This window comes from Hemiscyllium ocellatum, chromosome 1, assembly GCF_020745735.1.
Source record: "Hemiscyllium ocellatum isolate sHemOce1 chromosome 1, sHemOce1.pat.X.cur, whole genome shotgun sequence".
NCBI classification, from domain to species: domain Eukaryota; kingdom Metazoa; phylum Chordata; class Chondrichthyes; order Orectolobiformes; family Hemiscylliidae; genus Hemiscyllium; species Hemiscyllium ocellatum.
In genome coordinates, this window is record NC_083401.1 from 82071275 (window position 1) to 82094613 (window position 23339).

General features: G+C 38.3%; 2 protein-coding genes across 4 annotated transcripts in view; one reads left to right on the forward strand and one right to left on the reverse strand.

Annotated features, from left to right (window-relative positions):
- kif2a (kinesin family member 2a) overlaps positions 1-8966 on the forward strand; it is a 146868-nt gene extending 137902 nt beyond the window's left edge. For 2 of the 3 annotated variants that reach the window (XM_060830311.1, XM_060830301.1), the window contains 2 exons: positions 1699-1834; positions 6925-8966. In XM_060830311.1, coding sequence (XP_060686294.1) covers positions 1699-1834; positions 6925-7010 — 222 coding nt within the window. In that variant the 3' untranslated portion in view covers positions 7011-8966. The remainder of the gene's footprint in view (positions 1-1698; positions 1835-6924) is intronic. The other variant, XM_060830292.1, reaches the window with a different exon arrangement.
- Positions 8967-12551: 3585 nt separating this feature from the next.
- Positions 12552-23339, reverse strand: part of dimt1l (DIM1 dimethyladenosine transferase 1-like (S. cerevisiae)) — a 30295-nt gene continuing 19507 nt past the window's right edge. The window contains exons 8-12 of the mRNA XM_060830325.1: positions 22543-22635; positions 16801-16865; positions 14407-14470; positions 14080-14186; positions 12552-13417 (exon numbers count right to left, since the gene is read on the reverse strand). Of these exons, the coding sequence (XP_060686308.1) occupies positions 13375-13417; positions 14080-14186; positions 14407-14470; positions 16801-16865; positions 22543-22635 (372 nt within the window). The 3' untranslated portion in view covers positions 12552-13374. The remainder of the gene's footprint in view (positions 13418-14079; positions 14187-14406; positions 14471-16800; positions 16866-22542; positions 22636-23339) is intronic.

Below are 23339 nucleotides of genomic sequence, written 5' to 3' on the forward strand. Positions count from 1 at the left end.
TTTGTGTCCACTTCACAGCTTACTTTACCACTCACCTTCACCAAACTCAATGCATTGCATTTGACCAGTGAAATACATTAGAAGCAGGATTTGTTTATGTAATGAGAGAAGAAGGTTGAGAAGTGATTTAATAGAGACATACAAGATGATCAGAAGGTTAGATAAGTGTGGACAGTGAGAGGCTTTTTCCTCAGATGGTGATGGCTAGCGTGAGGGGACATAGCTTTAAACTGGAGGGTGATAGATGTCAGAGGTAGGTGCTTTACTCAGTAGTAAGGGCATGGAATGCCCTGCCTGCAACAGCAGTGGACTCGCCAACATTAAGGGCATTTAAATGGCCATTGGATAAACATATGGATGATAATGGAATAGTGTAGGTTAGATGGGCTTCAGCTTGGTTTCACAGACCAGTGCAATATCAAGGGCCGAAGGGCCTCTACTGTGCTGTAATGTTCTATATATGCCTTGGAGTTATTACCTAGGCTAGGGGATTGGGTTGAGATACGTTGGGGGAAGGTGATGTTGGTTTATAATCGGTAAAGTAGTATGCTTAATGTGAAAAGCAGACTCCTTAGGGAGCAACCTTTCTACCAGAGGCCTGAGTATGATGACTTGCTGGTCTTCCTGCTGTGTCCTCTTGTCAACCTCAGTTTAGCTGTGTTGATCACCTAATGGTCTTAATTTAGTGGAGGGCAGGTGAGCCTCCCTACATAAAATTAGGGCTAGTTCAGGAGTGCATGGCAGAAGGCTGCACAGAGATTTGCCTTCTGCAAACTTTCCAGTGGGCTCTGTAAAGGTTTGCCCTGTAAATAGCTGCAGCCTAACTATTGATCCTTGTGGCAGCCTGCAAGATGTATTATATGTTAATAAGTCACATCATCCTGTGAACCCAGTTTTGTGTGATAATACTGCATGTGGCGAGTTGTGACATGTTACATTTGGATTGTTTGAATAAATTGAATTATTTTATTTAAGGATTGTGACTGGCTTGAAGAGGTTTTTTCTCCCCGTCATTTCTCTTTATGAAGAGAGGACAGTGGTGGTGAGCAGTCTGTTCAAAGCCAGTAAACAGCTAGTGAGACCTTGGGTTCTTTTTAAACTTGGAGCATTAGAAGCAGCAGGAATGAGTGGGGTCAGGCTCCGACAGAACTAGGCTTTTACTTTAGTTATCAGTTTGAAGGTTCAATTCATTTCTCACCGCTACATCAAAATGCTTGAATTTTCTCTCTAAGTTTTGCTCTTGATATTCTTTCCTCCTGGACTGGAGAATTACATGTGAGACTATCTATTTCACTGAATTTATGGGATGTTACTATATTGGAAACGCTGCTGTTTAGTAGCTAAATAATCTAAGTTAAAGTTAAAGTTTTCCAATAGTTAAGTTATTCCAATTCTTCTTTCTTTTGCTAATACTTTACCATTTTGCATCAAGCCTGATATGTGACCAGTCGAATTGCATCCGGAACCCAACGCCTGGCATTTATATTTAAAAGAAGAAAAAGTTTGGGTCCAGGCTACCCTCTTGACATGTTTTATGGGGGTTTGGTTTGGTCCATAACAGAATTAACAACATGAACCAGCTCAAGCACATGACTATTCTGAAATATCTGCTTCAGGGCTTTGAAGATTAGTAAGCATGGACTTATTGATAAGTATTTGTTGTGTTGTCTCAACATTGATTTGGTTTTGTATCTACAGGAATCTATTCGGTGGCTAGAGGATGAAAAAGCACTTTTGGAAATGACTGAAGAAGTGGATTATGATGTGGATGCGTACTCCACACAGCTAGAGGCTATTTTAGATCAGAAGGTTGAGATTCTAACTGAACTGAGAGGTAGGTTTAAAGAAATGGAATTCACAATCAATCCGTATATAAAGACTATATCTAGGAATAGTGGTCACCAACTATTATATTATATTGAAATAAAAGGTATTCTAATATAATTTTTATGTACTTAGCTGACAGTGTGCTGTGTTGCTAGGAGAATACATGACAATCAACAAGCTGCAAAGTGCTGAGCAGAAAGATAAAATTCTGTCTTTTTGAAATTGGTTTTGAAGACACTGGATCACTGTTGAAGGGCAGAGACTGAGAAACACAGTTTACATTATTTTTATTTGTTAATGACTTGGCCAGCATTTATTGCCTGTGTCTGATTGCCCAAACGTTTAACAGTCAACCATGTTGTTTTGGATTTGGAGTCAGACCAGGTAAAGTTGGCAGATTTTCTTCCCTAAAAGATATTATTGCACCAGATGTTTTTTATGGCAGTTGATAGTGGTACATGGTTGTAATTTGACTATGTTGTTGGGCAACTGGTGTTGGATTGCGGTGGACAAAGTCAGAAATCACACCACACCAGGTTTATAGAACATCACAGCGCTGTACAGGCCGTTTGGCTCTCTGTTGCGCCGACCTGTGAAACCAATCTGAAGCCTATCTTTTCTTCACTATTCCATTTTCATCCATTTGTCTATTCAATGACCATCTAAATGTCCTTAAAGTTGGCGAGTCTACAACTGTTGGAGGCAGTGCGTTCCACGCCCCTACTACTCTGAGTAAAGAAACTACCTCCAACATCTGTCACCCCTCAATTTAAAGCTCTGTCCTCTCATGCTAGCCATCACCATCTGAGGAAAAAGGCTCTCACTATCCACCCTATCTAACCCTCTGATTATCTTACGTTTCTATTGTTATCGCTCACCTTCTGTCTTACGAAAACGGCCTCCAGTCCCTCAGCCTTTCCTCATAAGACCTTCCCTCCATACCAGGCAACGTCCTAGTAAATCTCGGCTGCACCCTTTCCAAAATTTCCACATCCTTCCTAATAATGCAGTGACCAGAACTGTATGCAATAATTCAACTGCGGACACACCAGAGTTTTGTGTAGCTGCAGCTTGATCTCGTGGCTCTGAAACTCAATCTCTCTAGAAATAAAAGCTGACACACCATATGCCTTCTTAACAGCCCTATTAACCTGGGTGGCAACCTTCAGAGATCTATGTACACGGACACCGAAATCTCTCTCCTTATCTACACTACCAATAATCTTACCATTAGCCTAGTACTCTGTGTTCCTGTTGCTCCTTCCAAAGTGAATCAACCCACACTCATCTGCATTAAATTTCATTTGTCACCTCTCAGCCCAGCTCTGTAGCTTATCTATGTCCCTCTGTAACCGGCAACATCCTTCCGCACTGTTCACAACTCCACCAACCTTCGTGTCATCCGCAAATTTATGAACTCATCCTTCAATGCCCTCATCGAGGTCATTTATAAAAATTACAAACACAATGGCCTCAAAACACATCCTTGCGGTACATCAGTAGTAACTGAACTCCAAGATGAATATTTCCCTCTGTCTTCTCTCAGCTAGCCAATTTCTGATCCAAACCGCTAAATCACCATGCTTCCATATTTTGTGCAATAGGCTACTGTGGGGAACTTTTTCAAATGCCTTACTGTAATCCATATACACCACATCAACCTCTTTACCCTCATCCACCTGTTTGGTCACCATCTCAAAGAACTCAATAAGGTTTGTCAGGCACAATGTATCCTTCACAAAATTGTGTTGACTGTCCCGAATCAAGTTATTCCTCTCCAGATGATTATAAATCCTATCTCTTATAACCTTTTTACAACATTTTACCGAAATAAGCTGCACTTTTCTAAAATTACCAGGGTTGTCTCTACTCCCCTTCTCGAACAAGTGAACAACATTCGCTATCCTCCAGTCTTCTGGCATTATTCCTGTAGACAATGGTGACACAAAGATCAAAGTCAAAGGCTGTGCAATCTTATCCCTGGCTTCCCAGAGAATCCTAGGATAAATCCCATCCAGCCCAGGGGACTTATCTATTTTCATACTTGCCAGAATTGCTAACACCTCCTCCTTGTGAACCTCAGTCCCGTCTAGTCTAACAGCCTGTAGCTCAGTATTCTCAACAACATTGTCTTTTTCCAGTGTGAGTACTGCCAAAAAATATTCATTTAGTGCCTCTCTTATTTCCTCGGACTCCACACACAACTTCCCACTACTATCCTTGATTGACCCTAATCTTTCTGTAGTCATTATTCCTTCTGGGTGTTCCTGGCATTGAAGTAGTCGCACTTCAGACCAACTTCTTGCTTGCCAGTGAACTCTTGTGATCTTTAAACCTCATTTCTGACCTCTCTGCTCTCAAATTCCTGGACACTGGAACTATAATTTAGGTTCCCATCCCCCTGCTGAATTAGTTTAAACCCTTCCGAAGAGCATTAGTAAATTATTCCCATCTAAGGATATTGGTACCCCTCTGGTTCAGGTGTAGACAATCCTGATTGTAGAGGTCGCACCTACCCCAGAATGAGCCCCAGTTATCCAAGTATCTTGAGTCCCTTTTTCCTGCGCCATCTCAAACGTCACGAGTTCAACTTCTCTCTCTGTGTTTCTCGTCTCGTTAGCACGTGGCACGGGTAACAAACCAGAAATAACTCTGTTCTAGCACTACATTTCCGCTGTAGCTCCCTGAATGTCTGCCTTAACCTCCATCCCTTTTCCTACTTATGTGGACCACACACGCATGCACACACACACGCACACACACCTGGCACCTGGGAGGCAACACACCAACTGTGAGTCTCTCTCATTGCCACAGAACCTCCTATCTGTCCCCCTAACTATGGAGTCCCCAACGATTAATGCTCTGCTCCTCTTCCCCTTCCCTACTGATCAACGGGGACAGACTCTGTGCCAGAGACCTATGCCCTATGGCTTACCCCTGGTAAGTCGTACCCCCCAACAGCATTCAAAATGGTATACTTGTTGAAGGGAACAGCCACAAGGGTAACCTCCACTTCTTCCTGGTTCCCTTTCCGTTCACTGTCGGTAACCTATCTGCCTTTTTCTTGCACCTGAGATGTGACTACCTCCCTGTAACACCTTTCAATAACCTCCTCTGCCTCCCAAATGATCCGAAGTTCAGTCAGCTCCAGCTCCCTAATGCAGTTTTTGAGGAGGTGGAGTTGGATGCACTTCCTGCAGTTAGCAGGGACATTGGTGGTGACCCTTACCTCTACATTCTATAGGAGGAACATTCAACTGCCCTAACTGCCATTTCCACTATTCTAAATTCTCGCTCTTCCTGCTGCTGAAACAAAAAGTGCATCCAAGTAAACATGTTGGACTATAACCTGGTGTTGTGCTATTAGACTAAGCATTTTTAATTCCAGATTTTTTTATTAATTGTAAATTTCATCTTTTATGGTGGGATTTGAAGCCATATCTTCAGAACGTTCGTCTGGGATTATAAAAACAGGAAGTGCTGAAGATACTCTTCAGGTTTGGCAGCATCTGTGAGGTTAATATTTTGAGTCCAATATGACTTTTCGTTTTAAGTCAACTGTTCCTCTGTTCACATATGCTGCCAGGCCTATTATTTTCTGAATGCTGGGAATCTGAAATTAAAAACCTAGTTTTTTTTTCTTTGTTATTAGTCCAGCGATGTTATCACCTTTGTCAATGCCAGAATACAGCAAAACTTGGACAACATTTATATTTGGTCTGAAAAGTGGCAAGTAACATTCACACCACACAAGTGCCTCCAATGATCTACACCTCCACATAATAGTCTTCATCACTGCCATCTAATTCCCCTGCCATCAACATCCTCGGGGCTACTGTTGACTAGCCATATAACGAAATACTGCATAATCAGCTAGAAATTGGGAATTCTGGTGAAACTGACTTCCTGAAGCTTTCTCTGCATCTACATAGCACAAGTCAGAGAGTGTATTGGATAAGTACAGATCCAACAAAAAACAGTGTAGGACAAACCAACTTGCCTAATTTGCACCCCATCTATCATCTTAACATCCATTCCCTTTAACTTCAGCATGTCATATCCAATTACAGACCAAACTCACGAAGGTATCTTCAATAATCTGAGGGGTACGGATAGGGCAGATAGACAAGGCGGGGGAGTCCAGAACTAGAGGGCGGAGGTTTTGGTGGAATGGGGAAAAATTTAAAGGAACCTAAGGGGCAACTTTTTCACGCAGAGTGTGGTGCTAAAATGGAATGAGCTGCCAGAGGAAGTGGTGGAGACTGGTACAATTGCAACATGTAAGAGGCATCTGGATGGGTATATGAATAGGAAAGGTTTAGGGTGAGATCGGCCAAGTGCTGGCAAATAGGACTAGATTAGGTTAGGATATATGGTCAGCATGGATGAGTTGGACTGAAGGGTCTGTTTCCATGCCGTACATCTCTATGATTCTAATACCACCTTGCGGACCAATAGCCTCTAACGTTTAGAAGGACCAAGGAAGCATCATTTCCAAGTTAAATTCCTATGGTTCTCTGCCCTGATCTGAAAGTGTTTTGTCATTTCTTCATTATCATTGGCTCAAAATCTTGCAACTCCCTCCCTAATAGCATTGTGGAAGTACCTTCATTACATGGACTGCAGTGATACAAGAAGATTATTTTCCATCATCGTTTTGAGGGCAGTTATGCATAAACAAATGGTAGATTTGCTAGTGATGTTTACATTTCATGAACAAATAGAACACATGTTCACAAATGCGCTTTAGCTGGTTAAAGCAATGAGTAATTAAGGTAGAATTTTGGAACACTATAATTTCTAGTCTTCATAGAAATGAACAAAATCGCTTTGCACATTTTTATTTGCATTTGGTAAGGGGTTCACTATCTATTATTACTCATTTTAATCATTTAGTATTACAAAGCTACCTTATACAGTGAGCAAAACAAATAATTACTCTAATTCAAGGTTAGTTTCATCATTTAATATAAATTTGAAGAGGTTTCTCCTTTGTACATTACTGAAGACAAGTTGGGATAATTTTTTACTTTTTAGTTGGTGAAAAAATTAGTTCTTCCGTACAGCATGTTACAAACTTACCTTCTGTTTTTACAGATAAAGTAAAAGCCTTCCGTACAGCTCTTCAAGAGGAAGAACAGGCTAGTAAGCAGATCAATCCCAAACGGCCACGAGCTATTTAAATGACAGACACATGCTAAGGATTAACTGATTCACTAAATCCTTATTACTGAAACTTCCTTACTAATGTCATGCTGTGGTCATCAGAATCCAATCACTGGAATGATGAGAACTTTTGGAACTACATCAATTGAAACTTTCTATTATTTGACTTGAATAAGTTTTCTTCTGAACTCACTCCCATGGTATTACTATTAAACAAATGCTTCTAATCCAACAGCACAAATTCACAGGGTTAGGACTTTATTAAGTACTTCATTGGAAAGTTTTGGGCTTTGCCGAAAAGCTTTGGAAAGAAAATTCTTGCCAACTTTTTTTTTTAAATAACTCAAAATAACTATGGAGATTACGCTTTTAGATACTGTATTTTTTATTTTATATTTTAATTGATGTGGTTACATTTTGTTATCATAGCTGGCTGTTTAGTTTTGAAGTGTGTTTGTATGCATGCACAACCCACTTGTGGTGTGAAGTAACTCTCATACACCAGACTGATTGATTGATCAACTTGTTTTCTCTATGCCTTCCACAAGGCTGATTTTCCCCAAACCAACAGGTGTCTCAATATTAGGGACTGATGTTACTTAATAAAAATGCATTCCTTGTTTTCTGTGTGAATTAATTTATTGTGCCATGTATTTTTCTGTTTTAGTTGTGTGTTTGAGCCATCCTTGTCTAATTTGTTCTATTATCTTTAAAAATAAGTGCCATATTATCAATGTATTTAAAATGTCAGTTAGTCTTGAAATGTCCTGAAATGGTACACAAATGGAGCTTGACATTCCACTTACATAATTTATCAATTAAGTCAAGGTATATGCTGATTTTTTTTAAAAATGAAGTGCTTCCTAGCATCTCAGTTTAACAGCTATACAGAGTATTGAAAATAAAGTTAAATTTACTTTTGGGAGAGGTTGCATTTCAAGCAATGTCAGGACATGCACTAAGTAAATCTTAAAACTGGGACTCAGTTACAGAGTTTCCTCCTATTTCAAGATTTTGAACATCTACTTTTAGTAAAAGGATTAATTACAATGAAGACTTTAATGATGGTTACTAATGTATTAAAACACCTGTTTTAGTGCACTGGTAACTCAGCTTACAAATGAGTGTGGAATAGTTTACAGTGCTGGTGCTTCATGCTGTTCAGCTGAGCAGTGGAGACATCACTGGAAAACAAGGTTTTTTAGGAAAACATCAGTATGCTTTCCCTACATCTTTTTTTGATTCCTGTAGAACTTTTTTGTTGAAGACCTCATCAGTTATGTATAACAACATTTTCCTCAAAGTTCATTTAAATTTGTATTTGAAAAGTAGTATTAAAACGATGTAAACCATTGTATTGGTATGATTTAATTTCAACTAGGTAACAATGTACAAGTTGATTATTTCTCATTTGTAACTACAAGTTGTTCATATCTCATTTGTACACTGACAATGCAAAGTTTCAGTCCGTTCATCTTGCTGGTTTACCTCCTGCAAGCATCAGTAAAATGTCTGAATGTGAAAGTTAAGTTTAATGCAGCATCCTTCCAATTAATATAAAATGTGTATGAATGTCTTCATTGAACGCAATCAGAATGTCACATAATTCATACATGAGCCACATTGAAATATTGTTTAGAAAAACAAGAAATAATAAATTTGGAGGGCTTTGCTAGAATAACATGTTAATTGTGATAAATTAACTGGTACTAGTAGGCATTCCAAAAAAATGCATTAACATTTTAGTCTTCAATTTGCTTTAACTCAGGAGAGATCGTTACTTAACAACAATTGAAAACATGGATCTTGGCAGCTAGACACCCAATGTAATATTCTGATAATTTGAAGCATTATAATTTACTTTCAGTCATTTTATTTAGTCATTTGGAATAGTGAAAGTTGTGTATAAGATTTACTTTTTAAAAGACATTTTGTGATGTTTTGCTCTTGAGTTTCTAAGTAGCCTTTTGTAAAATACCAAAACAATTAAAGGAAGCTAGAAATGGATGCATGGTTTTGAAATAATTTTTTGTTTATAATATATTTCTGTAACAGAATGCTTCTATTAACTTTCTTCGAAGTGACATAGTAAGTCAATTGTTTTGTTTTTCCTTATTTTAATACTTCTGGAAATTTTAAATCTCATTTAGTCATCTTTGTATTAGTTTTAAATGATATTTGTCACTAATATAGAACTACAAATTGAAAGGGAAATTCAGTAAGTGTTTTAATTATTGTTTTACATTCCTGCCTTTTCTATATATGTAGCTGTTACATTTCTTTTGTTGATTTATGCCACCCCCTTCCCCTGGGGTACAACCGTATTTAGGTCTGTGTGCATTGACAGAGCTGGGGGACTGACTTGCTGGCAGTCCTTACGCAGTGATCTCTTCTGTTATATTGCTCTGATCCAGACACTACTTGACAACTCAATACTGATGTTTCACGCAGAAGACTAAAGGTATCAGCATGACACTGCCATATATAGTTTGTTTTGCTTTCTTATGATGCAGTAGGTTCTCAGTGCAAATGTTCATCCATGGAACTTTGTTACACCATCTGGCATCACTTCAGTCACAGACTCTATATAGACAGACTAACAAGTAGACGGCTGCAGTAGCAGGGAGTGCAAAGCGGAGAAGAATGTGGTACTTTGTGTACATTCTTTTACCATTTGCTGGCCAATCCATTCTCCTCTCTGGATTCTTAACTCACCCAAGTGTAATAAACCGAGCAGGCTGGCAGGATCTGGTAGGGAAGAGGACTTATTTCTTTTAAAAATGTATTTGCAGGATGTGAATGTCGCTGACTGTCCAGTGATTATTACCTGTCCCTAGTTGCCGTTGAAGGTGGTGGTGAGCTGCCTTCTTGAACCACGTTAAAAATCGCACAGCACCAGGTTATAATCCAACAGGTTTATTTGGAAGTACAAGCTTTGAGTGCTGCACCTTATTCAGGTAGCTAGTGAGACAGGATCATAGACACAAAATTTATAGTTATGATCAAAGTGTCATACAGCTGATGCAATGTATTGAACAAAGTTAGATTGCTATTAAGTCTTTTAACCACTTACAATGGGGATTCAGTTTTGATTGATAAAAATGTAAATAGGAAGGGATTTGAGGGATATGGGCTGGGTGCTGGCAGGTAGGACTAGATTGGATTGGGATAGCTGGTCAGCAGCATGGACAAGTTGAACCAAAGGGTCTGTTTCCATGCTGTACATTTCTATGACTCTAATAAATTAGTAAAGCAGGGTTTTCCTTTTAGAAACCATGTTGGCTTTGCCAGTTTGCATAGAGATTTTAAATTTTTAAATTTTAAACAACCTCACATCTGTAAGTACACTTGTGGAGAACTACAAGTGAAATCCAGAGAACACCAGTAGAAACTAACTTCAGTTAATTCTGTCTAGACACTATTTAACTAATAAAACAGAGCATACCAAAGCAAACAATTGGTGTGCCCTGGATTTGTACATCCTGGATTGTTCTTCACTTTGCATCCTGCAGAAGCAAATGGAGAAATGTACCTAGCTGCATCTCTCAGCAGTAACCTGAACTGCCTGCTCATCTTGACCTCAATTCTAGAAGCAGATTAAGACCTGGTCTCCCAACACCACATTTGGTGTGGATGGTACATTTTGTCTTATAACATTACTACCATATTTCCACTACACCACGGTGAGATCCCATATCTTAGTAATGGTTTGAGAAACACTGCACTAAGCATGAACCATTTTGGTACTTGAAAGTGGCAGAGATTCCGGTGAATGAAAACGAGAATTTCTATTATCACTGCATCTCTGTTTGAATTGATTATAATTTGAACTTTCTGCTGTTGAATGTCTTGAGTTGCTACTCACATGGATAGAGTAGCACAAGGCATGACAACATTGGAGGATCTTTTGTTTCACATTGAGTGTGCAGGTTGTGGCTCTTAGTTCGGTTCAGGGAAACAGTTGCAATTTTTTTAAAGTTATGTCTCATGATGTTCTCCATTTTACAGGCAGCTTTAGATATTTTCTAATCAACCTTTGCAAAAAAGTTATTACATACTTCTGGAGCAGTAGCACTTGAACACAGCCACTTGGACCAGGCAGTTTTTTAAAAAAATCACTTTTTAAAGAAAATAATGCAATCTGCACAGAGATGTTGTTAAATACCTTTGGAGCAGGTGGGATTTGAACCCAGGCATCTTGATCCAGGGGTAGGAACATTACCACTGCAGCACAAAAGGGCCCATAACATTCCCACATAATTGGAACACTGATAACCAGAATTTTAAAAAAAATCACAATAATTTGGATGAATTGTATTTACATTTCATTGTGGAACAATATTTCTCATTTAAATGTTGAACAGAAGAGCAACCTAATAAAATCTTTTAACTCTTCAAATCTGAGTGTTCAATAGATGCTCCTAAAAATTTTGTATTACCTAAACAACTTTTGTGACTGCCTCTTTAGGTAACATTTTGATCATTTCCTTTTGATAGCAGATGAATCTAGAAGAGGGTTATCTGGTTTTAGGTGCTCATTTTGTGAAATATTGTAAAGAAAGCTCAACTATTTTATAAAATGCAGAACTATTAATTTGAGACAATGGGCAACAATGAAAGGAAATGAGATCTCTGATCCACATCAGAGTAGAAAGGAGAATAACAATATCACAGCAGAGAGAACTCTGCTAAATCATTAATTATATAAAATGCATCTGGATGGGTACATGAATTGGAAGGGTTGAGGACTATTGGCCAAGTGCTGGCAATAGATTAATTTGGGATATCTGGTCAGCATGGATGAGTTGTACATCCCTATGACTTTATATTAGAACTGATTATTTGACATTATTCATGACGGAACTTGGACAATGACTTACATCAAGTGTAACTGTTCATTTCGAAGCATTCCACATATTTGCTCATGGGACCTTCTGGCACTTTCTTGTTGATTTGAGCATAGACTGATGAGGATTAAGCAGTTGGATTGGGTTTGTCGAGCTTAGTTTTTCACAATGTTTGTAGATGCAGTATTATACTACTGGAACATCTAGACAACTATAGATACTTTTTGAGCTCCTGCCTTCAAGTATTGTAGACAATATTTTCAGGTCCATAGTCTTTACAGTATCCAGTGTTTTCACATCAAGTTAATCAATTTAGCTGACAGTTGGCTTTTCTGCTGCTTGATTTAATCAAAGATTTTAAGGTATTAATGATCAAATCTCTGGTTTCAAAGTTTGTAATTTTTTGAGGATTCTTAAATTGAAGAGGAAGATTTATCCATTGAATTGCTAAGGAAATCAAAACATCTGAAGAGGTGGATAAAAGCAAATTACTGCGGATGGTGGAATCTGAAACCAAAAGAGAAAATGCTGGAAAATCTCAACAGGTCTGGCAGCATCTGTGAGGAGAGAAAAGAGCTGACGTTTCAAGTCTAACTGACCCTTTGTGAAGAGGTTGAGTCCATAAAAAGGACAGAGCCAGAGTCTAGCTGTTCGGTACAGACAGCCTAAAGTAAAGTATAATAAGATCCAAAAGCTGAGAATAGGCAAATGTACTGTTGCTGCAGTCATTCTGTTTATTGAACACAAAATTGATGGATCTACATCATCAAGACTGTTGTAAGCAGAGTTGAGGAGGTTTTGCACACTTTGGTCAAGGCCATGCCTACAGCTCTTAAGTCGGTTGTACTCTGCTGCCATCTGGGATAATGTGACTGAGACTGATGATGTGAGCGAATGCATACATTTGATCTTAGTTATTGCTGCCTTTTCTGATGCATTTTATTGTTCCTAAACAACTGAAGCTATAATGCTGCCAAATATTTATTGCAATGCAAATAAACTTGGAAAGACATTGGTATACAGGTCTGACAGCATTTTGTATTTTCCAAAGATCAATCCATGCTTTTCGGAGAAGAATCGGAAGAGAGCCAAAACCTTGTTCATTTCCAATATTTGACATTTCCTAGATATGTTTAATTCCCACTTTATATTCTGGTCCTATTCATCGGTTCAATAAGTATACTGAAAGTTATGCTAAAAATCAATCTAAAATTCAGAATTCATAATAAATTGTTTATCATGGAAGTAACTTGTTAAAGTTTTATTCAAGAGTTATACTTTTTCTGCTGTTTTGAGCTGTACATTTTCAGAAATATCATATGCTCATTTGGGAACCAATCACGTGAACTTACAATAATCGTAAGTGAGCAGAACCACAATGCATCTGTTTCAACTCTAATCCAGACTAAAAACTTATTCCACATGATTGTAACATCATTCTCAATATCACAAAATCATTCCAATAGGATTTGTAAAGTCTGTCCTCTTATTTACATTAGACCTTATCTACAATCAATTTGCTGAAGCAATTCTCTCATGAGAAGTGGATTCCTTGTGAATTGAAACCATGAAGTAACCTGGGGGAGAAACATAGGAACATTACTTGAACAGAATGCAATGTATTTTTAAATTGCTTTCCCCTAGATTTTATTTTTTTACTAAAAAGTAATTTAATTTCAAACCTTTAATTCTTCATAGGCCAGCATAAACAATTTTTTTTTGACAATGAGAGGTACAAAGAAGTCTCTAATATCAGGTGGAAGTAGATGTTACAATGTGACCAAAGCTTTGCACAATACTGATACTATGGCATTGCTAAATACTTTGCCTAAAAAATTACATCAAAGCTAATTTGCAAACATTCACACCATTCTTTAAAGTAATTTGAATAGTCAAATATCTTAATTTTTGTGGACATACTGTGTTATGAAACTATGACAGCACAACTTTTTTTAAAATCAAAACATTGAAAACTTAAACTTAAATAAAATTCTGAAGTGGAACATTTAATTCCAGCGTTGCAGATCTCCCAATATCAAACATTGTATCATTGAGTTGGAGAACTGATCAAACAGTTTTAATCATAATGAGTTAATTTCATAACCACCTCACTGGTCAGTGAGATCTGTGACTTGCACACCATGTGGTTGAGTGTTTACAATGAGTGTTGAGAGATAGAAGAGAAAATACATGCATGTATTTAAGCAAATTGAAATTTTAGGGATTAGTGTCCCTTTACCTCATGAAATCATCTATGTCCATTGTGCGAGCTCGTTTTTCATTAAAATCTGTTTCTTTCAGGATTTTCTGGATCTTTTCTGTAATGCTGAAGTTTTCTGGTAATTGCTATTAATAAACATGAATTGGTATCTGAATAATAGTTGAAATTTTACAGTTCTTAAAAATGTTAGTACTGTTTAGTTTAAAATTGTTAAAAATATTTAGACATTTATTATTGAAAAATTCTGGTTAATAAATGTTTATTAAATAAATAAAATTACATTAAATCAGTCATAAGAATTGTGGCAATGGTGTGATGAATCAAAAATACAACTTCTACACTTACAATATTATGCAAAGAACAGTGTATTCTGTAATTTTTTTCCAGCAATCGTTCAACTGCATTGGATCTATGGGAAAAAAAATGCATAAATTTTAACAGGTATGTTATTCTAAACATTCAAATTAGTTTGAAGCACAATATTAGATACAAATCACCCCATATCAACCAAACAAAAAAAACTCAGATAATGCATTAGTATGTACAGGAAAGATCTGACAGAACTGAAAAAGAAAAGATCTGCTAGATTAAAAATAAAACAAACCGGTGAAATGTGTGTAAGCACTGAAGTATTCACAAAAATACTTTTCCCCCTTCTGAAACAGATTTAAAAACAAAGTTTGAGAGATATTTTTAGATTGATTGATGCATTGATCTGTTATTCACCTGTACAATGATACTTTGTTGATTAGAGTTTTTAAAACTTTATTCTCACATTCCAGTACTGACCGTAGAGTTTATTAATTTTTAATTGCATCTGATATAAGACTGCAGTAAGGTTCTCTACTTAGAAACTGAAATGGTTCTTCTAATTTGTCATGCCAATTGCTTCAGGGAAGCTATTGCTAACTGCAATTGTTAAAATTCTTCTCCATAGTTTGTGAAATGCTGGTATGCACAAGATAATTGCCACTTCATCCTTCCCAATTACACAACAGATAATTAATTCCATATAGTGTTTTTGGACATTTTGAAAGACATTGAAAGTGTCGAATAGATGCGCTTTTTGTCTTTGGAGATAGCAACAACGCGAACAAAGAATTATTGGACTTTTCTTATGTCTTCTCTCATGTAGCTTATGAACAAGGCACTGACTGTTCAGACAAGGGCAGAGCTGTGGTATTACTTGAGTAATGGTTAAATTGACATGGGTGAAAAATGTTTTGATGAAGTGGTGACTAATTGCAATTTTTAAATTGCAATATTTTTAAATTCAGCTTCATTAATTAGATTTGATTATACTTTGAGGAGTGCTTATGTCATTCATTTGGAATGCATTCAACTTTTGGTTTCAATTTAAGCCCAATATTTTTGAACATTTATGCAGCTTTTCTAGCAATAGATGTTTGACTCTATTCAAATCTTGGGTGAAAGAATAATGTGAAATCTTGTACCGAAATAAATCATTTTTCAACAGAGATATCACTCTGATTTCAAAGATTTTACCAGTCTCTTGCAGAGACATGCAAGGTGCATGGTGAACAGAAGCATGTGGCGTATTTGTGGCTGGCAATAGTGAAGGCGGCAGCAGCGGCACCAAACGCAGTGGAAGGTATCGGATTTTTAATCTATCATTATACAGCTCTTGTCTAGCTATTTGGTTGTTATGTAAATATGGTGGGTGGAGCCTGACACATTCACATGCAAAGGACCGCAGTGTTTAGACACATATGCAGCTGTCAACAATTGATAGCAGTGCCAAAGGGTAAAGTAGTTGATAGGATAAAAATCAGTAGAAAGTTAAGGACAGTCCAACAAAGTTCACTGGCTTCTGGATCAGTGGTGCTGGAAGAGCACAGCAGTTCAGGCAGCATCCAATGAGCAGCGAAATCGACGTTTCGGGCAAAAGCCCTTCATCAGGAATAAAGGCAGTGAGCTGGAAGCATGGAGAGATAAGCTAGAGCAGGGTGGGGTGGGGAGAGAGTAGCATAGAGTACAATGGGTGAGTGGGGGAGGAGATGAAGGTGATAGGTCAGGGAGGAGAGGGTGGAGTGGATAGGTGGAAAAGATGATAAGCCGGTTGGACAAGTCCGGACAAGTCACGGGGAGAGTGCAGAACTGGAAGTTTGAAACTAGGATGAGGTGGGGGAAGGGGAAACGAGGAAGCTGTTGAAGTCCACATTGATGCCCTGGGGTTGAAGTGTTCCGAGGCGGAAGATGAGGCATTCTTCCTCTAGGCGTCTGGTGATGAGGGAGCGGCGGTGAAGGAGGCCCAGGACCTCCATGTCCTCGGCAGAGTGGGAGGGGGAGTTGAAACGTTGGGCCACGGGGCGGTGTGGTTGATTGGTGCGGGTGTCCCAGAGATGTTCCCTAAAGCGCTCTGCTAGGAGGCGCCCAGTCTCCCCAATGTAGAGGTCACCGCATCGGGAGCAACGGATACAATAAATGATATTAGTGGATGTGCAGGTAAAACTTTGATGGATGTGGAAGGGTCTTTTAGGGCCTTGGATAGAGGTGAGGGAGGAGGTATGAGCACAAGTTCACTGGCTGAAGGAATTGGAGTAAGAGTTTAGGGGGGCATGAATGGAGAGGAGGGAATGAAATGGCAGATATGGAATGGGGATGATAGAGGAGTGGAATAGTGTGGGGATAATACAAGTACTAAAAAAGGATGGGGATTTTTTTAAGGTACTGTTATAGTAAAAGATACAAAGGTTTAATAGATATGCTGGTACATACTTAAAAGCTGAAGCTAGAGTCTTGTTTTTTCTCACAAATGCTATCCGGACCAGACCATCCCATTCCTGATATATAAAAAAAAGCAACAAAACTTATGGTTAGAACCAAAGTGAAATAATGTAGATTGCATTTCCTTGAGCTCATTGAATGGTCAAGATGATGGGGTGAATAACCAACTTAAACTTTGAAGTTTTTAATCCTGGGCCCCACAAGAGATTTGGCTGAAGAGTTGCTTCCTGTGCCTGTAATGTCTTTTATCCAGTTGATAGTAGACATGACTTTCTCTAATCTTGCACGACACTTACTCAGTATACTTTCATGATGATCACAAATTCATTGTCAAAAATTTTCCATAAACCTTTACTATACTAGGACATTAAATGCTGTTGCACCTATGATTGGAACATGTTAATTTGCTCTTATTTTACATATCATATAAATTCTGTTTCAGCCAGAACTTTGATTTGTTTTTTGGTCTATAAAATCTGAAACAAAAAAATTGTTAATTGCTACAAACACTCGTCTGTTAGCATTTCTGGAGATAAAAGCAATGTTTCAAATTAAATACCTATAATGCAAAACTCTTGGGAATATTCAACTCAAAGTAACCAACCCCACCCCCCCCCCCCCCTCAGATACTGCCAAATTTGAAGATTTACATGCAGGATTGCTAATATAACTCACTATTTGTATACAGAGTGTATATACTTTGTGTTAAATGACTCAATTTTCAATGAGATAGAGGCTGATCTGGTAATCCTCAACTCCATTCTCTTTTCCCCATATCCTTGATTCCCTTACGGATTAAAAACCTGTCTTCATCAGCCAGGAATTCCATAAATTCAGTAACCTTACAGAAGTAATTTTTCTCCCCTGTTTTAAGTGTGTGCTGTCTTACTGAGATTATGCTCTGTGGACCTAGTAAGTCTTCTCTGGACTGTCCCCAGTGCTAGTATGCTCCTGAGATAAGGGGACTAAAAACTGTTTGCCTTATTGCAGGTATGGTTCGGTCAGTGCCTTGTATAGTTTTAGCAATATTATCCTACTTTTAAATCATCAATTCCCTTTAAAAGGCCAATATATAATTTGTCTTCCTTATTACTCAGTGAATTTGCACTGATTTATGCACGAGTACTCCCAAAATATCTCTGTGCTGCAGTTTTCTGCAGTCTTTCCAAGTGAAGCAACATTCAACTCCTCTATTCTTTGTTCCAAAATGCATGATATCATTTCCCCACATGGTATGCAATCTGCTAAGTTTTTGCCTTCTCACTTAACCAGTCTATTGCCATATGTAGACTTTAAGTGCTATTCTCTCACCACTTGCCTTCTAAACTATTTTTCTGTCATCCACAAATGTAGCAATAACACTCTAGTTTCCAGCACTGATCCTGAAGGCACTGTTAATTATGGTTGCCATCCTGAAATTGTCTGCTTTTTCCAACTCTTCTCTATTAATTAGTCAATCCTCTATCCATGGTATAAACTACACCTCCAACACCACATGCTCTTATTTTATGTGTTGTACCTTATCAAGCACCTTTTGGAAATCCAAATATTAGATTTACTGGTTCCCCCTTTATTTAATCTGTTTGCCAACTCCTGAAAGAATTCTAATAAATGTGTTAAATTCAATAACTAGTTTGTCTGCAAATATTTTAAAATGTTCCATATTGCATGCATTGCTTTCAAGTTACTTCCTGTAACACTAGCGTCATACTTTGGCTCCAAGTAATTCAATTGTGAGTCAGAATTGAAAAGGCAGACAACAAATGAATCAAAAACAAAAAGGAAACCAACAGTGAGGAAACCTTAAGGACTCTCAAGAACCATGAATCCTGAACAATGGATTACAAAATAAATGACTAATTCTTTGATTCAAAAGTCAAAGTGAGTACAAGTGTCTTAGATTACTCCGTGTGGAAACAGGCCCTACGGCCCAACAAGACCACACTGACCCTCCGAAGTACAACCCACACACATTTCCCTACATTTACCCCTTCACCTAACACTATAGGCAATTTAGCATGGCCAATTCAACCTAACCTGCATATTTTTGGACTGTGGGAGGAAACCGGAGCACCTGGAGGAAACCCATGCAGACACAGGGAGAATGTGCAACTCCACACAGACAGTTGCCTGAGACGGGAATTGAACCCGGGTCTCTGGACTGTGAAGCAACAGTACTAACCACAGTGCCACCTCTTAAAACAGTGTTGTGATTGGATCAAGGTTGGCCATGTGAATCGCATTGAGTTTGAGCTCGGTAATTGGCCCACATTAACAGCCCCAGTCAGGGAACACTGGCTGATAGATGATTAGATTAGATTCCCTACAGTGTGGAAACAGGCCCTTCGACCCTCCGAAATGCAACCCACCCAGACCCATTTCCCTCTGACTAATGCACCTAGCACTATGGGCAATTTACCATGGCCAATTCACCTGACCTACACATCCTTGGACTGTAGGAGGAAACCGGAGCACCAGGAGGAAACCCATGCAGACACAGGGAGAATGTCTGTGTGGAGTTTGCACAGTCACCTGAGGCTGGAATCAAACCTGGGACCCTGGTGCTGTGAAGCAGTAGTGCTAACCACTGTGCCACCGTGCCAACCAACAGTCCTTTAGTCTGCATTTTTTCCTGCACTATTTTGCCTCAATTTTTGACAGTCAATGTTAACACTGACAGTAAGGAGGATCATATCAGAATCCAATCATGGAGCTAAATGGTTAGCTGCTGTATTTCCACCCAAGTGGTTTTCCTTTTGAAAAGCATTAATTCTAACTAGTATAGGGGAGGTGAGAATTTGAGAGCACGTGAGGAGGGTGAGACGTTTCTATTTTCTAGGGGTTTACAGTTTGGAGTAAGTAGTACAAGAAATTTAATTAACAAAATCAGAAGTAGTGAGGCAGTCAGGAAATCACCAGTTTCAAAACCACCAAAAAAGTTTTTGCGTTGGAAAACAGTGCGTGAGACATACAGAAGAAAAACCAGTGTGGAAGGTAAAGCATATATGTCAAGTTATGAGCATAGCAAGGCTGGACAGCATTTATTTTAATAAAAGGAGACTTGCAAGAAAAGCAGATGTCCTGAGGGTGCTGATTAACACAAGGGGATGTTTAAATTGTTATCACAGAGACATGATTGATGGAAGAACAAGACTGACAGCTCAATATTACAGGTTTATAGAATCTTCAGGCAAGACAGTGGAGTAGGTTGGAAAAGAAGTGGCAATGCTCCAATATCAAATCAAGAAATCAATTACGTAATGACTAGGGATGATTTTAGAATGTTCTAAAATTTAGGCCATAAAAGCAACAATCACATTACAAGGAGAACAATAAATTCCCAGCCAGTGATATAGAAGCAATATGTAGGCAAATCACAGAAGTGTAAAAACAATAGGATAATAATGACAGATTTCAACTTCCCTATTAACTGGGATAGGGAAAATGCTGAGGGAGGGCAGAACTGAAATATGTACAGCAAGGGTTTTTAAGCCAATACATGGTAAGGTCTAAGAAGGGGCAGTGCTAGACCTAATTGTCAGGGACAGAGCTGCACAAGTGTCAATGGGGGAACATTAAGGTGATTGTGACCAGAACTTTCTGATACTTAAGTTAGTTGTGGAAATAGACAATATTGGATCAGAAAACAAAACAGCTGGGGCAGGTGGGGACAGTTTTGATATAAGACAGGACTTGGCTAAAGTGGACAGGGCGCAGCTCCTTGTATGAAAATCAACATGATAGCAATTTGAAAAAGGAAATACAGCTATTGAGTGTGAGGGGCCAACATGTTCCCATATATATATATATATAAAAATGGAGGAGGAGGAAAAGTCCAGGCAACATGGGTGTTAAGAAATGTGCAGGGTGGGAGAAGGAAGAAAAGGGACGCTTATGGCAGATAGTGGACTAAAAACAGTACAAACCCAACAGCAGTATACAAAGTACAAGTGTTTACTTTGAAAATGAATTAGGAGAGTGAATAGGGGGCATGAAAGTAAAACTGGTGGGCAAAATATAGGATAATCAAAAGATGTCTAAGTATAATACTAGCATGATGATAACCAGGGAAGAGAGTAGGGCTTTTTAGGGACACAAGGTGATGTGTGTGTGTGGATAAAATCAGAAGATAATGGTGAGGTTTTAAATGGATTACTTTGTTCTTGATTATAATGAATACAGATACAATGTAGGTATAGAAATCAATGAACTTGAACAAATTAGCATTGATGGGGAGATGGTCTTAGTGGGTAACAAAAGAGGAGATTGCAAGAGCTTTAAACTTAATTTTTAAAATATTCTCTGGGCACAAGAGAGGTGTCAGAGGATTGGAAGATAGCTAATTTGGCACCATTATTCAAGAACGATAGTAGGTATAAACCAGGGAATTAAAGGCTACACAGACTAACATTAGTGGTAGGAATTTTTTTGTAGAACAGTGCTGAATGACAGAATTTCCCTCTACTTGGAGAAAGGAAAGCTTAATCAAGGATAGTCAGTCTGGTTTCAATACAAGATCAGGTTTGTATGAATTTCTTGAAGAGATTACTAGGTGTATGTATGAGGGTAGTGCAGATGATGTTGTCTACATGGACTTCAGTAAGGATTTTTAAAGCAGGGTATCACATAGGAGACTGATCAGGGCAGCAAGAGGGATTCAGGGAAATTTGGCAAATGAATCCAAAGTTGGCTTTGGAGGGTGGTGGTTGAAAGTGGTTTTTGAGACTGGAAGCCTGTGCCTATTAGTGTACCAGTTTGGTTCAGAGTGCCTCACTGTTTGATGTATGAATTATTAATAATGTATTTGTGTCTAAAATAAAGTTTTCAGGTAACAAAAGTTGAGTGGTATGGTAAATAGCAAGGAGGAAAGTTTTAGACTACAGGACAATATAGACAGGTTGGTCAGATAAGCAGAACAATAGAAAATATAACTTATGTTCCAAACAGTGAGGTGATGCATCTTGACAGGAGTAACAAAGGACTGCATGGTAGTATTTTGTGGTGACCCTTCTCTCACTCCAGCAAACCTAGCACGTACCAACGATTATCAGGACATTGATGTGCATGTACATAGATTCTTAAAAGCAACAGGACAGACGAATAGGGTGGCTTAGGCATATGGGATATTTTATTAGCTGAGGCATTAATTGCAAGGGCAGGGAGATTGTAAAGGAGCTTTATAGGAATATGACTAAGCCACAGCTGGTCATTACAGCATAGGAAGGATGTGATCGCACTAGAAAAGGGTGTAGAGGAGATTCACCAGGATGTTGTATGGACTGAAGTATTTCAGCTATGAAAAAGAGACTGCACAGGCTAGGTTGATTTTCTTGGATAGGTAAAGCTGAGGGGCATAGATTTAAGATAAGTAGCAGGTGGTTTAGGAGAATATTTTCATCTGGGGGCTAAATGATAAGAAATGGGATTGAATAGATATTGACGAACAGCATGATTATGATGGACCAAAGGGCGTCCTTCCAAATTGTAATACTCTGATTCTATAGTCATATGTTTACTAGGTATGTAGTTAACATTTAAGTGATTGGATTGGGAATCCTACTAATTTTGCCTACAGGAGTCCAAGAAGATCAGTGTAAATTGTGGTGCACCTTCCCTTACTCTGACAAAACCTAGCACAGACTGGAGCCTGAACCTTTCTATCTGTATTCTTTCTATGAACCATTATAACTGGTTCATCAGCCTGTATTAAACATTAATAAAATCGATTTGCACCTGAAAGTTCACTGGAGGTGGTGGATTCTTTGGTTCTATCCTAACCACACTTGATTCAACTTTTGGAGGTGGTCTAAAGTTGTTTTTTCCAACCTAGACAAAGATGAAGGTGAATTCAGGTTATAAGTAGCATTTTAGAAGCTTTCCAAACAGGTACTTTCTTAAGATTAAACCACAAGCAATACTAATAGAAAAACTTTACTGTTAAGACAATCAGATTTCTTACAAAATTACATTGTCAAGCAGTTTGAACATTTCATACTTTTTCTGAAGACTTGAATTCTGATGTATAGTGGAAAGTTTGATTATTTTGAGTTCAGAGATTAGCTTGAATGTTTGATTTTTTAACAAGTCAAACAAAAGACGTTTCTGGAGAAAGAGATGACATTACCTAATTGCTTTGACTTGCCTTTAAAAAATTACCAGCCTGTATTTTAGGCGGTTTCGTTTGGACAGTATTTTGGATGTCAAATGTGAAATAGGCTGCTCAGTTTCTCTTTCTGCCTTTCCAATACACCCTTTTTGAGAGTGTACTATGAAACCTTCTTGTCCCCTTGTAGGGCTTCTGGAAGACTTCTGTATACTCTGCTTCTTTAGCAAGCTGAGACTTCCAATATCAGAGGTGCAGAATGCCAGACCTGACAACCACCTGAACATTTACACTTTTTCCTTTCTCATTGTTAAGAAATTACTACAACAGGATATGTATTTTTCTTTTCCCAAAGTGAATTCATACAGAGAACAGTTTTATTCATTTTAGTAGTGAGTGCATGCATCTTTGCGGATTAAAGTTTTAA